Below are 15,622 nucleotides of genomic sequence, written 5' to 3'. Positions count from 1 at the left end.
CTTGTCTACCTTAATGTTCCTCAAGACCCTGAATACCTCTTCCTTTCTGATCTCAACATGACCCAAACTATCTACATGTACTTTCCCAGACTCATCATCCGGCAAGTTCTTCTCTTTGGTGAGTACGGATGCAAAGTACTCATTTCATACCTCACCAATGTCCTCTGGCTCCACGCATAGATTCCCTCCCTTGTCCTTGAGTGGGCCAACCCTCTTTATACACGTAGAAAAAGCTCCACCCGAGCACTGTATTTATTTTTATCCATCAGTACCTTGAAGCTTACTGAATCGTGGTCACTGTTCTCAAACTGCTCCCCTACTGAAACACTGACCACCTGGCCGGGCTCATTCCCCAATACCAGGTCCAGTTTGAATCCTTGCCTCGTTGGATTATCTGCAGACTGTTTCAAGTAGCCCTCCTGGATGCTCCTTACAAACTCTGCCCCATCCACACCTCTCGCACTAAGTGAATCCCAGGCAATATAGGGGAAGTTAAAATTTCCCATCACAACAACCCTGTTACTTTTACATCTTGTCAAAAATCTGCCTGCACGTCTGTTCCTCTTACTTCCTTTGGCTGTCGGGAGGCCTATATTAAGCCCCCAACATTGTAACTACACCCTTCCTATTCCTGAGCTCTACCCATATTGCCTCGCTCCATGAGCCCTCCAAGATGTCTTCCCGCAGTGCAGCTGTGATATTCTCCTTGACCAGTGCAACTCCCCTACCCATTTTACATTCCCCTCTATCACACCTGAAACATCTGCATCCTGGAACATTAAGCTATTCTTCTCTTAACCAAGTCTCTGTAATGGCAATAACATTATAGTTCCAAGTACGGATCCAAACTTTAAGTTCATTTGCCTTGCTTGTTACATTTCTCGCATTAAAACAAATGCACTTTAGTCCTCTAGACTGTCTTTGATCAGTAACCACACCCTGACTGCTCTTCCTCTGAGTCTTACTGGCTTTATTCTCTAGTTCCTCTTCAGTTAATTCTTGCTTTGGTTTTCACCCTCTACCAAACCGTTTAAACTTAGGATCACCAAAACCCAACTCTGCCCTTTGTCCTCACCATCTCTATGCCCTTTCCTTGGCTTGAATTCCTTTATATGGGCTAATCACTTCTACTAAATGTTATCTCTGTGATCTACATGATTAGCTTTCACTGACATCGCAGTTTTATTCTTACAAAATGTTCCTTTTAGGGCGACATAGGACAGAGAATAGCATTGAGGCAGAAATGTTGCCATCAGATGCACGAGGACCCTCCTCACAAAGAGGCTTCATGAGCTGTGTTGAACATCTGGCTGCCAGTCATCAAGAGCAACAGACGGGGCAAATAAAAAATTGTCACACATCTGGCTGCAAGTTTGTCAGGCATTCACGGCCTGTACAGATACCCATGTGTTACTGGAAACATCCTATCCGATTTTAAAAAAGAAATCTGTTCACAGTTTTGGACTGGCTGTGCATGTTTGAATGTAAAAGGGACATGGATGAACTCTGGCTACGGTGCTTCTGTAGCATTTTAGAACGAGGTGATTCCAGCCAACTGAGCTACTCTGGAATTGAGCATCACTTCCAGATCTTTAACCAATGAACAATGTGAGTTCACCCTGTCGACTGACCCAGCACAGTTATAACGTTAGATGCCTTACCTTGTCTTGGCGGTCTTTCTGTAAATCCAGCTTTTCCTGCAACGTCCGGACTTGGTTGTCCAAGTTACGGCTTCGTAACTTTTCATCACGCAGTTGCGCTTTGGTATCATTGACAGTCGAATTCGCCTGCAGGAAAACAGAACATATAGCTGATGGATCAACTTCCCTTTTTTTTGAGGTGGGGAAGGAATAAGGTTGCTGGCTTGCCATGCTTACGTTTGCAAGCTGAAGTCTGACATCGGTAAGCTCGTTCTCCAAGTTCCTCTTCTCACTCCGACATGTCGCCAGCTGAGCATCTTTGCAATGCAGAGAATTTTCCAAATCTCTTCCGTCGGCCAAAGCAGATCTGAAATCTGATTCCGCTTTGTTCTTCCTGAAGGAATATCACATTATTTGCAGCTTAATTGATGGTCATTTCAAAAATTTCTACTAGGACTGAAATTAACTTTTTCTACTAATTCGAACATGATATATTTAAATCAAAAACAACCTGATGGATTTATACTAACAAAATAATTAACAAGGAATATTGGTTGATTTATCATTGCCACATGCATTGGGATACAGTGAAACACATTATTTCTTGCACCCTTTACAGACAAAATATAACAAAGAGTTCACAGGGGAGAAGGAAAGAAGAGGATGCAGAATATAGTGTTACAGTTCCTGATACAGTGAGGAGAAAGACTAACAAAGCAAAGGCACACTTCATTTTTTCAAAATAATGCTTGCCACAATTACATTAAAAAGCAATCAGCAGTCTAAGACCATATCAATGTTACATCGAGAATTTGCTTCCATAAAGGAATATAGGCTCAATTAAATTGCCAGGAACAATGATAACAGAATTGTTGGCAAATCATAGCAATCAATCTTGGTTGGTACGTGGCCTCAGGCTTTTCCATCTTTTTCTGGAGAGATAAAGGTGGCAGAGAGTCCAGGGTGCAAAGGGTCCTTGATTATGCTGTCTGCAAGAAATCTGTCCAGTTTTCCTTTGAATTAATCGATGTTAACAGCTTCCAACATCTCCCTCAGGACCAATACACTGATTGGCACTCGATCACTGAAATATTGTTTCCACAAATTGGTTCTCAATGAAACGTACAATATTCTCTGGTTCTACTATTTTGGGCAAGATAGACTAGCTTAGAACATAGAATCCTTAACGGTGCAGATGACGACAACTTGGCCCATCGAGTCTATATTGGCTCTCCAAAAGAGCAAGTCCACCACCACTCACCCACAGCCCCCACCCTGTCCTATCCCCTTAAGTCCATGCATTTACCATGACTAATCCACTTAACCTCTTGGAACACGAAGGGACAACTTAGCACGGCCAATCCACCTAACCTGCACATCTTTGGACTGTGGGAGAAAACTGGAGCACCTGGAGGAAACCCACGCAGACATGGGGAAATTGTGCAAACTCCGCACAGTCACCCAAGCCCAGGATTGAATCAGGGTGCCTGGTGCTGTGAGGCAGCAGTGCTATCTTGTTCCTTCACAATTCTACCAACAGCAATCATATCGTCTCCCAATCTTTGCTCTTTCCAGTCAGAATATTCCAATCTGAGATTTCTCCATCCTGTGATATCCTTTTTTTGCACTGTAATGATCTGAATTGTTAGTCCAGTCATGACAATACTTTATAAAGAGCGAGAGCTACCTCAATTTCAGCTCCATATCGAACTTTCACTATATCCCATACAAGATGGTTCACTTATAGTTGTGATGGATTATCGTATCTGTGCCAACAACCGCCAGGGAAAATAACATGAGTAAATAGAATTTGCCATCCAAAAGTTACACAAGACGCTTTATTTTTTAAAAAAAATACCGGTTTCAAAAAAGCTCAACAAATGGTATTTTACCTGCAAACATATGTTTAAACAGGAGCTGCCCTGGCAGTGGGGGGACTTGGAAAGAAGGAGATCAGACAAACTTTCTACAAAATTATTTTGACTGCCTTCCCAACAAAATGCCTGAAAGCATCAATTGTGATGAAATAATGAGTGCCACTGGATATTGTTGCATGCCCAAACCAACAGGGAGAGTATAAAGGTATTGCTCGGGGAGCTGTACTCTACACAGGTCACAAGTTACTTATGCAAATACAGGTTTATTCTTGTTAGTGCAACTGTAAAATCATATGGACGACAAAAATTCCCCATCAGCAACTGGAATGCTGAGCTGCCAAACCTGGATTTGCAAGCACATGAACAGCTTAAGAATATTATGTCTACGTGCATTTCCTGTCAACTTTCCCACCCCTACATTATAACTTCCCCATTTCCATATTTATACTGGTAGTGTTGACTTCCCGCACAAGTGACATGTTGGGTGGTACCTAACGGAGGCGACAGAGCCATGGCAAATGCACTGGAATAGGGCGATGTTTGGGGCTGCACAAGATGCTCTTTCGAAGAGTGAGTGCAGATTCAATTGTGCTGAATGGTCTCCTTTGGGACCGTCAGGATTCTATGGTTGTCACCCATCTACTGGAAAGGGGCAAGGAGCCTTCATGGTTCTGATGAGAAAGGCCCACTACACTCAGTGTCAATGAGGCACTTAATTGGCAGAGTCATGTCAACCGAAAGCTGTGGGATAATCAGACTGGCAGCTGTGCTTTGCTCAGCAGTGCCACTCAGAGTTCACTGACCGCTGCTGGAAACGCATCTACCCAAGGCCCAGGGTTTCCAAGGGACCCAGGTGAGTGACGGTTGAGAAGGGTCAGCAATAAGGGCAAGAGAGTGGCGGGGGTGGGGACAACTCTGAGCAGGCCCTCCTTTCCAATGATGCTGGGTCCCTCAATTAGCCACAGAATATCTTTTAATGAGCAACCCCCACTCGGATAGCTCACCCAACCCAAGAGGGTTTGCTTCTTGGGCTTCCCATATGGCGAATCTCCCACCCACTGCTGGGTAAATCTCATTGGGACCAGATTCTTAAATGGACATTAATCACCCACCCAAGAGTCACAATCGGCAGCGGGTCAAGAAGGTCACCCTGGAGTCTTCCCATCCCGGGTATCAGGGCAGAGGTGAGGGCCCCACTTGTCTCCCTCCCACCAAATTGCCACAAGATAAAGATTAAATTTAACCTATTCCCCTATTGGAGGTGCTGCAGGCAGCATGTTGTAAATACAATGTGACGTGCATACTTCATGCCAAGAAACTGTGATGTAATAAAACTCACCAGAGGACTGCTCTCAGGTTTAATTTTCTGTGTGCAAAGTCAGTTAATAACGACCAGCAAATTCGATATGAAAATCACAGGGTGACCAGAGAATACAAATGGAAGTGCTCATACTGACAGCTTAAGAAATGGAGAAAATAACCCCTGGCAACTCTGCACCACATTTTGGGAATGTGTAAAATGGGGATTCACAGAGTAGCTTGGGGTACATTTATAACATTGGGAAGCTTATTCTCTAAACTCTGAAAACAAATCAGAGAAAGTTACTGAAGGCTTTTGCTGTGCTGTAGGACAACTTTGGCCATCATATTATGTGCAGTTTATCCAGTATCCTCTGTTTTTACTTCACATTAAGAAGTTTCACAACACCAGGTTAAAGTTGGTAATAAATGCCACTAGCTTTCAGAGCGCTGCTCCTTGTGGCGTTTACCACCAAATAAACCTGCTGGGCTTTAACCTGGTGTTGTGAGGCTTCATACTGTGTTTACCCCAGTCCAACAACGGCATCTCCACATCATTTATTTCGCATTTCCAGCTTACGTAGAATTTTGCTTTTATATTTAAGTTTTGTGCTGTTTCAATATCAATTTTTTTTTAAATTAAAATTATGTTTCATTTACACTGCATCGTCTCATTAGCACAGAACTCCAGCCTACAGAATGAGCAAAGAGTGATGAAATGGAAAGGTGTCCAAATGAATCATTCCAACTCAGTTGCGGTGTACATGTTTTGTCAGGCGTTTGGGCATTTTGATTACATTGTACAAGTCAAAGTGGTTTGGTAAGCTTTCTTTGGAACAGTTGCATTTCCACCGGGAACAAAGCAAGTTTAAGATTGAAACAATTGCTTTGGTTCAGGTCCACGGAGTTCAGTTGGGCGAGAAACTGATCGGCCGAAATTGCTCACAGCTCTGGAGACAGATCTATAGCCAGCAAGGATTATTTTGTGCATTCAATACAAGTCCAACCCAAATCTGGATCTATTGTTTCACTCCCTCATGCTCACAAGCAGCTGAATGAAAATTTCAGGAGCTAACAAAGCAAGTTTATTTGAAACTTGAGTGACATTATTGCAACCCATTCCTTAAAAGAAGAAAAATCAATGTTAGCTCTGGCTCAGTCGTAGATCCTCACCCAAGTTAGAAGATTGTTGACTCAAATCCCAGTCCAGGAACTTGAGCACATTGGGAAATTTTGAGATTATGAAATGCACCATAAAGATGCAGGTTTGACTTTGGTCTCAGGGCACAGATGCCAACTTTAACTCAATGAGACAATCAATGTGTTAGGTTAGAACAATACCTGCAACCTACATACTTGCATGGAATATTCTGACTTGGACTAATTAGTATCTTGTGCAAATACAGAATTGCTTTATTGCCAATATTCAAAATTTTATATGCCTCTTCTGCCTACGTTTTTATACATCTATGAAGTAATAATGCTGCATTCTTGGCATTTGTCACCTAACCTGACTATTCCAGGAACCGATCAAACAAGATATTAATCTGTCTTTTATGATCAGCTGTGCTGTAATTCGTAATCAGCAACTTTCAATATTCTTCTCCCCGAGATGGTGTCCAAATATTTAGCCAACTGAAATTTGGTTTATAACCACACTTTAAAAAATGGATGATTAACTGCTGTCTCACAGCACCAGGGACCTAGGTTCAATCCCTGGCTTGCGTCACTGTCTGTGTGGAGTTTGTGCATTCTCCCCATGTCTGTGTGGGTTTTCTCTGGGTGCTCTGGTTACTTCCACAGTCCAAAGATGTGTGGGTTAGGTCGACTGCTCATGATGAATTGCACCTTCGTGTCAGGAGGACTAGGAGGGTAAACCTGTGGGGTTATGGGGATAGGACCTGGGTGGGATTGTTGTCAGTGCAGGCTCGATGGGCCAAATGGCCTCCTTCTGCACTGCTGATTCTATGATTTTATGAATTCTTTCTTGCACAAGAAAGCTGATTCTCCATGTAATTTGACAGAGTACAGCATCAAGGGCTCAAAATTTTCATAGCTAGCACAAAGAAAGATGTTGTGGTTGTTGGAGGGCGATTATCTCAGCAAAGGGATTTCGCTACAAGAGTTCCTCAGGGTAGCATCCTTGGCCCAACCACTTTCAGCTCCAATGATCTTCCCTCCTTCCATAAGTCAGAAGTGGCGATATTGCTGATGATTGCATAATATGCCAGAACTTGCATTTATATAGCACCTTTCATGATGGCTCAAAGTCCTTCACAGTTAATGAAGTACTTCGTGAATATTGCAATAGTAAACATGGCAGCCATATTCACTCAGTAAACTCACCCTCGGTGTCGCACTGGTGTATCAGCCTCGATTTTTTGCCCTCAAGTGCTGGAATGGGATGTGAACTGAGAGTTAAGTGATTCAGAGGCAAGTGTGTTACTAACATAGACACAGTTGACACAATGGCATTACAACAACTAAATCCGTCAAACATCAAACAGTCTAGGTGTTACCATTGACCAAAATCTGAACTGTTCAAGAGCAAGTCAGGAGCTGGGAGTTCTGTGGTGAGTGACTCACTTTTAAGTCCATCCATCAAGTCCAAGCCACAAGTCAGGAATATGGAATACGCGCACTTTTCTGGATGAGTACAGATTCAAGAACACTGAAGGTGCTTGATGCCATTCAGGACAAAGCAGTCTGCTTGATTGGCACCACATCCATCACCTTACAACAGTCACTCCTTCCATCACTGACACACAGTGACACAAATGTCTACCATCTACAAGGTGCACTGCAGCAATTCACCAAGTTTCCTTCAATAGCAGCTTTCTAAACCACAACCTCTACCACCTAGAAGGACACAGGCAGCAATTTTTTGAGAACATCAGCACACGCAAGTTGTACTTCAAGAAACACAGTCCCTCGAGTTGGAACTAAATCAGCGTTCCTTCACTCTTGCTGGGTCAAAATCCATGAAGCCCCTCCCTAACAAGCACTGTGGGTGTACCTACACCAAACGGACTGCAGACATGCAAGATGGCGGCTCATTCACCACTTTCTCATGGATGATTAGTGATATGCAACAAATGTTGGCCTTGCCAGCGATGCTCACATCACAAGAACGGATAAAAAAAATTCAACAACCCTACTCCTTAATTTCCTATCATCTGTACAAGTTGGGCAGCACAGTGGTTAGCACTGCTGCTTCACAGCTTCAGGAGCTGGGGTTGATTCCCGGCTTGGGTCACTGTCTGTGTGGAGTTTGCACATTCTCCTCGTGTCTGCGTGGGCTTCCTCCAGGAGCTCCAGCTTCCTCCCACGATTCAAAGATGTGCGGGTTAGTTGATTGGCCATGCTAAAAAATTGCCCTTAGTGTCCTGAGATGCGTAGGTTAGAGGGATTAGTGGGTAAATATATGGAGGTAGGGCCTGGGTGGGATCGTGGTCGGTGCAGACTCGAAAGGCAGGAACGGCCTCTTTCTGTACTGTAGGGTTTCTGTGATTCTAGTAGATGATATGCTCAATATCATTTCAACGTCCCTGCTTCAATGTCTATGTACAAAATGTGTCATATGCAATCAGTATTATTTTCTGAAATTCATATCAAACAATGTACCTTTGGGTTTTCAATAACTTCTATATATTGTCTTTTTAAAATTAAAACTCCAAATAAAAACTCCCAGATTTTGATTTACTATCAACTTAATTTTCAAAATGAGTTCAATTTGCTACACATCAGAATCCATCTCCTAAACTCTTGGCTTTGGTGTGCGATTGTTTCAAAATAACGAGCAACAGCTCCTATTTACGTTATGAGCACCATTTAAAAAGGGAAAGTTCCTTGGTGTTACTAGCCTAAATTAAGAGTACGTGCATACAGGTGGGGAGAAGGAGTGCACGTAACCTAATGGATAGGTGCCGAACTTCACAATCCCACCCAGGCCATATTCCCATAACTCCATGCATTTCTCCTGCTAATCCCTTGATACTAGAGTCAATTTACCATGGCCAATCAACCTAACCTGCACATTTCTGGACTGCGGGCAGAAACCGGAGCACCCAGAGGAAAGCCATGCAAACTCCACACAGTGATGCAAGGCCAGAATCAAACCCAGGTCTCTGGTGCTGTGAAGTAGCAGTGCTAACTACTGTGCCATGCCAAATTCTTCAACAACCAAAAAAAACAGCTGGATGAATAAGGAGCCATCCCAAACTGAAAATAATATTCACTTCTTGGGGAGCATCTTCTGAGATATCATTTTAATGAAACAATGGATTGTAAAGAGATAGTATCTACATATTGTAGGATTTTTGTTATATTCTTTCAATGGGATGTGAGCAACACTGGCAAGGCCCATTGCCTACCCCTGGTTGCCCTTGAGAAGGTGGTGGTGAGCTGCTGCCTTGAACCATTGCAGTCCACATGTTGTAGGTACACCTGACGAAGGGGCAGAGCCCTGAAAGCTACTGGTGTTTGCTACCAAATAAACCTGTTGAACTTTAACCTAGTGTTGTGAGACTTCTTATCATAGGTACACCTACAGTGCTATTAGGGAGTGAGTTCCAGGATTTTGTTTCCTATCAATGAATGAATGGTGATTTGGTTCCAAATCAGGACTGATGAGTGGTACCGGCAGGAACCTGCAGGTGCCAATGTCCCATGTTCCCAGTTTCCTTACAGGTGAAAAGTGTCACATGTTCACAGCATGCTGTCAAAGGATTCTTGGTGATTTGCTGCAATGCATCATAAGGCACACTTATGCCGCAGTGGTGGAAGGAGTGAACGTTTAAAGTGGTGAATAGGGTGCCAATCAAGGGGGTTGTTTAGTCCTAGATATCAAGCTTCTTGAGTAGAACTGCACTCACCCAGACAAGTGGAAAGTACATATTTAAACAATTATACTCCTGCCTGGTACCTTATAGATGATGGATAGGGTTTTGAGGAGTCAGAAGATGAGTTATTCACCACAGAATTCCAAGCCGCTGTCCCACTCTTGTAGACAAAATATTTACATGGAGTTTTAGGGAAATGGTAACTCGTAGCTTGTTGATGGTGGAGGGATTCAGCAATGGTAATGCCATTGAATGCCATGGGGAGATGACTATTCTCTCATCATTGCATGACACAAATGTGTATTTAGTATGTTATTTACATGTCAGCAAGGAATAGAATAGTCCATTTTGGCTGACAGGGATTGAAGGAAGGGAACATGCACACTCAACAGGGTGTTTAAATGTTTTGTACAAACAACTTCAGGCCATTCTCTTCAAGGACCACGTATAACCTGACCTAATTATGGACAATCTCCAACACACAGAATTCCCTGATAATCACAACCAACCAATACCTTCATGTGGAACTCTGTCAAACATTCCCAACATCTAGTGTAATCCCACCATACAAGTAAATCTTACAACTATAAACATGGGCTGCATAGTATCAACCGAGGTAAACTAATTTATCCCACAGAATATATTTGACACTGTGCAAATCCTTGTACTTTGAAATCCATTCCTAAAGTTTTTGTCCTTTTCTCTTCAAAATAAATGTATAAAACTTTAAATAGTAATCCCTCCTACTATTATTCCTGCCAAAGTGGATAACCTCACACTTGCTAACATTGTGCTCCATCTGCCAGGTCCTCGCCCACTCACTCAGCCTATCTAGATCCCTCTGCAGACTTTCCACACCCTCCGCACAATTTGCTTTTCCACTTATCTTCGTGTCATCAGCAAATTTCGACACCCGACACTCAGCCCCCTCCTCCAGATCATCTATATAAATGGTAAATAGCTGAGGCCCCAGCACCGATCCCTGCGGCACTCCACTTGTTACCAGCCGCCAATCAGAATAGCACCCGTTGATACCAACTCTCTGCCTCCTATTAGACACCCAATCCTCTATCCACGTTAACACCTTACCCCCAACTCCATGCCCCCTAACCTTCTGTAACAACCTTTTATGCGGCACCTTATCAAACGCCTTTTGAAAAGTCGAGAAAGACCATATCCACCGGTTCCCCTCTGTCTACCGCACTAGTCACATCCTCATAGAATTCCAATAAATTTGTCAAACACGACTTCCCCTTAACGAATCCGTGCTGCGTCTGCTCTATCAAACAATTCTTCTTTAGGTGCCTTGCTATTTCTTCTTTGATGACGGATTCAAGCATTTTTCCAACAACAGACGTTAAACTAACCGGCCTATAATTCCCTGCCTTTTGCCTGCTACCTTTTTTAAACAGCGGCGTAACATTAGCCGTTTTTCAATCTTCCGGCACTTCCCCGGAATCCAGCGAATCACTAATCTCTAAGGCATCTACTATCGCCTCTGCCATTTCCTTCAGAACCCTGGGATGCATTCCATCCGGTCCTGGGGACTTGTCCACCGTCAGTCCCACTAGTCGATCAAGCACTACCTCTCTAGTGACAGTAATCGCATTCAGGCCCTCAACTCCTACCATCCTTCTATCTTTAATACCCGGCAAACTATTTGCGTCCTCCTCCGTGAAGACCGAGGCAAAAAACTTATTTAAGGCCTCAGCCATTTCCTCATCTCCTACCACTAAATCCCCCCTCTCATCCTCTAAGGGTCCAATATTCACTCCAGCCAGCCTCCTCCTCTTTATATATTTGTAAAAACTCTTACTGTCCATTTTTTATATTTAGTGCTAGTTTAGCTTCATAGTCTGTCCTTCCTTTATCAACTTCTTAGTCAATCTTTGTTGATTTTTCAACCTCTCCCAATCTTCTACTCGCCCACTACTTTTAGCCACTCTAAACACATCAGCTTTTAATTTAATACTCTCCTTTATTTCCTTCGATAACCACGGCTGATTATCCCTTCTCCTACATTACTTCTTTACCACTGTTCCTCAGCAGTCCTACCGACCAATCTGCGCCCCCAATCTACATTTGCCAATTCCTCTCTCATCCCATCGTACTCCCCTCTGTTCAAACAGAGGACACAGGTCCGGGATCCTACTTTCTCATCCTCCATCTGCATCAAAAACTAAACCATACAATGATCGCTCGTCCCAAGAGGATCCCTCACAACAAGATCCCAAATTCTACCTGCCTCATTACATAACACCAGATCTAAGATAGCTCGCTCCCTCGTCGGTTCCGTCACATACCGTTCAAGGAAACTATCCCGGCAGCATTCCAAGAACTCTTCCTTAAGCCCACCGCGTCCGACATGGGTCAACCCATCAATATGTAGATAATTATCGCTGTTCCATTTCTGCACACATCATTTATTTGCTTGTTTATAGTCCGCCCCATCTCCAAATTATTATTTGGGGGCCTATAGGCCACACCCACCAGCGTCTTCCTCCCCTTACTGTTCCTTATCTCCACCCACAACGATTCCACGTTTTGCTTTTTGGAGCCTATATCTTCCCTTACTACTGCCCTGATATTATCCTTGATCAGCAGAGCTACCCCACCCCCCTTTTCCTCCCGTCTATCCTTCTTAAACACTTGATACCCCTGGACATTCAGCTTCCAGTTCCTGTCACCCTGCAACCACGTTTCCGTAATGGCCACCAGATCATATCCATTTCTGCTTATCTGCGCCACCAGCTCATTCACTTTTCTCCGAATGCTTTGTGCATTCAGATAGTGCCTTTATCCCAGCCTTTATCTGGACCCTATTTGAAGGAACGCTACCAACCTTTCTCATGCCCCCTACTCCCTTTATTATTGTACCCTCTCTTTTACTTTAGACATTGTAATTTCTCCCACCCCTGCACCCTCCCCCCAGCCAATTAATTTAAAGCCCTATCTACAGTCCTAGTTATACGATTCGCCAGGACTCTGGTCCCAGCACGGTTCAGACCAAGACCATCCCATCTGGGCAGGTCCCACCTGCCCCAATCCTGGTGCCAATGCCCCATAAATTCAAAATCATTCCTCCCACACCAATCCCTGAGCCACCCTTCATCTCTTTAATCCTATTTACCCTACGCCCATCTGCACACGGTTCAGGTAGTAATCCAGAGATAACCACCTTGTCGGTTCTGCTTTTTAATTTCATTCCCAGCTTTTCATACTCCCTCTGCAGATCCTTAGTTCCCATTTTGCTTATGTCGTTGGCAACCACATGTACCACAACAACTGGATTTTCACCCTCCCACTCCAGGTTCCTTTGCAGCCCAGATGAGACCAGGCAGACAACACACCCTTCTGTATTCTTGATCCCTGTCACAAAGAACACTGTCTATACCTCTAACTACACTATCCCCAATTACCACTACATTCCTCTTTACTTCTTCCTCTTTGTCCTGTGTCTGCACCACTGCACCGTGGGCAGTTTGCACATCAACCTTACAGCCCTCTTCTTGTCTACACTGGGAGCAAGAACCTCAAACCTGTTGTGCAGATTGAGAGGCCGAGACCTTTGGGCCCCTCCTGCCCCCCACCCTCCCTCCCTCCCCTCCTCACCGCCCCCCACCCACCCTCCCTCCTCCCATCCTCACCGCCCCCCACCCACCCTCCCTCCTCACCGCCCCCCACCCCACCCTCCCTCCTCACCGCCCCCCACCCACCCTCCCTCCCTCCCTCCTCACCGCCCCCCACCCACCCTCCCTCCCCTCCTCACCGCCCCCCACCACCCTCCCTCCCCTCCTCACCGCCCCCCCCCACAATCTTCCCTCCCCTCCTCACCGCCCCCCCCACAATCTTCCCTCCCCTCCTCACTGCCCCCAACAATCTTCCCTCCCCTCCTCACTGCCCCCCACAATCTTCCCTCCCCTCCTCACTGCCCCCCACAATCTTCCCTCCCCTCCTCACTGCCCCCCACAATCTTCCCTCCCCTCCTCACTGCCCCCCACAATCTTCCCTCCCCTCCTCACTGCCCCCCACAATCTTCCCTCCCCTCCTCACTGCCCCCCACAATCTTCCTCCCCTCCTCACTGCCCCCCACAATCTTCCCTCCCCTCCTCACTGCCCCCCACAATCTTCCCCTCCCCTCCTCACTGCCCCCCACAATCTTCCCTCCCCTCCTCACTGCCCCCCACAATCTTCCCTCCCCTCCTCACTGCCCCCCACAATCTTCCCTCCCCTCCTCACTGCCCCCCACAATCTTCCCTCCCTCCTCACTGCCCCCCACAATCTTCCTCCCCTCCTCACTGCCCCCACAATCTTCCCTCCCTCCTCACTGCCCCCCACAATCTTCCCTCCCCTCCTCACTGCCCCCCACAATCTTCCCTCCCCTCCTCACTGCCCCCCACAATCTTCCCTCCCCTCCTCACTGCCCCCCACAATCTTCCCTCCCCTCCTCACTGCCCCCCACAATCTTCCCTCCCCTCCTCACTGCCCCCACAATCTTCCCTCCCCTCCTCACTGCCCCCCACAATCTTCCCTCCCCTCCTCACTGCCCCCCACAATCTTCCCTCCCCTCCTCACTGCCCCCCACAATCTTCCCTCCCCTCCTCACTGCCCCCCACAATCTTCCCTCCCCTCCTCACTGCCCCCCACAATCTTCCCTCCCCTCCTCACTGCCCCCCACAATCTTCCCTCCCCTCCTCACTGCCCCCCACAATCTTCCCTCCCCTCCTCACTGCCCCCCACAATCTTCCCTCCCCTCCTCACTGCCCCCACAATCTTCCCTCCCCTCCTCACTGCCCCCACAATCTTCCCTCCCCTCCTCACTGCCCCCCACAATCTTCCCTCCCCTCCTCACTGCCCCCCACAATCTTCCCTCCCCTCCTCACTGCCCCCACAATCTTCCCTCCCCTCCTCACTGCCCCCCACAATCTTCCCTCCCCTCCTCACTGCCCCCCACAATCTTCCCTCCCCTCCTCACTGCCCCCACAATCTTCCTCCCCTCCTCACTGCCCCCCACAATCTTTCCCTCCTCACTCCCCCCCCCAACCACCAGCAGCCTCTTGTTCCTGACCCTTAGAGTTAGCCAGTCTAGTGGGTGTGGGAGGTCTCTTGCACCCCATTATCCAGGTTACACTCCCTCTCCCTGATGAGCCTCAGTGTCTGAAGCTCAGAGGCCAGCTCATCTACTTTGAGCTGGAGCTCTTCCAGCAACCAGCACTTACTGCAGCCATGGTCACTGGGAAAGACCTTGGGGTCCACCAGCTTCCACATCATACAGAAACAGCACATCACATGCCCCTCCATCACAGTCTCTTAATAATTACTAAACACAGTTAAGAATTTAAACTTACCTGGCCCTTTTCTGCCAAGCCCTTTGATCCAAAGCCCTTACAGCTCACTCTGTTTCCCTCTCACTCCGCTGCCCGCGCTCAACGGCAAGCCTCCTTTCAAACTTCATGCGGTAAAAAAATCCCTTCCCACAAAGCCCGCGGCCCGCTTCCTGTCCAGTTTTTAAATCAGAAAAACCGTTAGAAAGCCCGCGAAAATCTTTACCAAGGTAATCGTTTACCTTTGCTCCGTGCGACCTTCACTCCGCCCGCTCCAGCGAACAAATCTATTTTCAATGGTCCTATCGTATATTAGGCTGCTCTTTCTCTTCACTCCTGTTGGTAACTGTGACACTATTTTTCTTTCTCACCTATGTGCTCTATGAATGATATGTTTTGTCTGTATAGCGTGCAAAAAACAATACTCACTGTGTCTCAATACGAGGGTGGGGTGGGGTAACGGGACGGGGACGGTGGGGGAAGAAACGGGATGGGGGGGGGGGAAGAAACGGATGGGGGGGGGGAAGAAACGGGATGGGGGGGGAAGAAACGGGATGGGGGGGGAAGAAACGGGATGGGGGGGGGGAAGAAACGGGATGGGGGGGGGGAAGAAACGGGATGGGGGGGGGGAAGAAACGGGG

General features: G+C 46.3%; 1 protein-coding gene across 1 annotated transcript in view; it reads right to left on the bottom strand.

The window, feature by feature from the left end:
* The window catches only part of LOC145338710 (lamin-A-like), a gene marked incomplete at its 5' end in the record, with an annotated part of 62,363 nt that extends 47,016 nt beyond the window's left edge, over positions 1 to 15,347 (bottom strand). The window contains 3 exons of the mRNA XM_080183109.1: positions 1,662 to 1,787; positions 1,878 to 2,034; positions 15,224 to 15,347. Of these exons, the coding sequence (XP_080039235.1) occupies positions 1,662 to 1,787; positions 1,878 to 2,034; positions 15,224 to 15,347 (407 nt within the window). The remainder of the gene's footprint in view (positions 1 to 1,661; positions 1,788 to 1,877; positions 2,035 to 15,223) is intronic.
* Positions 15,348 to 15,622: the final 275 nt, after the last annotated feature.

This window comes from Carcharhinus amblyrhynchos, unplaced genomic scaffold (assembly GCF_965287045.1).
Source record: "Carcharhinus amblyrhynchos unplaced genomic scaffold, sCarAmb.v2.hapA chromosome_152, whole genome shotgun sequence".
In the NCBI taxonomy this organism is placed as follows: domain Eukaryota; kingdom Metazoa; phylum Chordata; class Chondrichthyes; order Carcharhiniformes; family Carcharhinidae; genus Carcharhinus; species Carcharhinus amblyrhynchos.
Note: the sequence above shows the minus strand (reverse complement) of the source record. Positions and strands in the feature narration are given on the sequence as shown.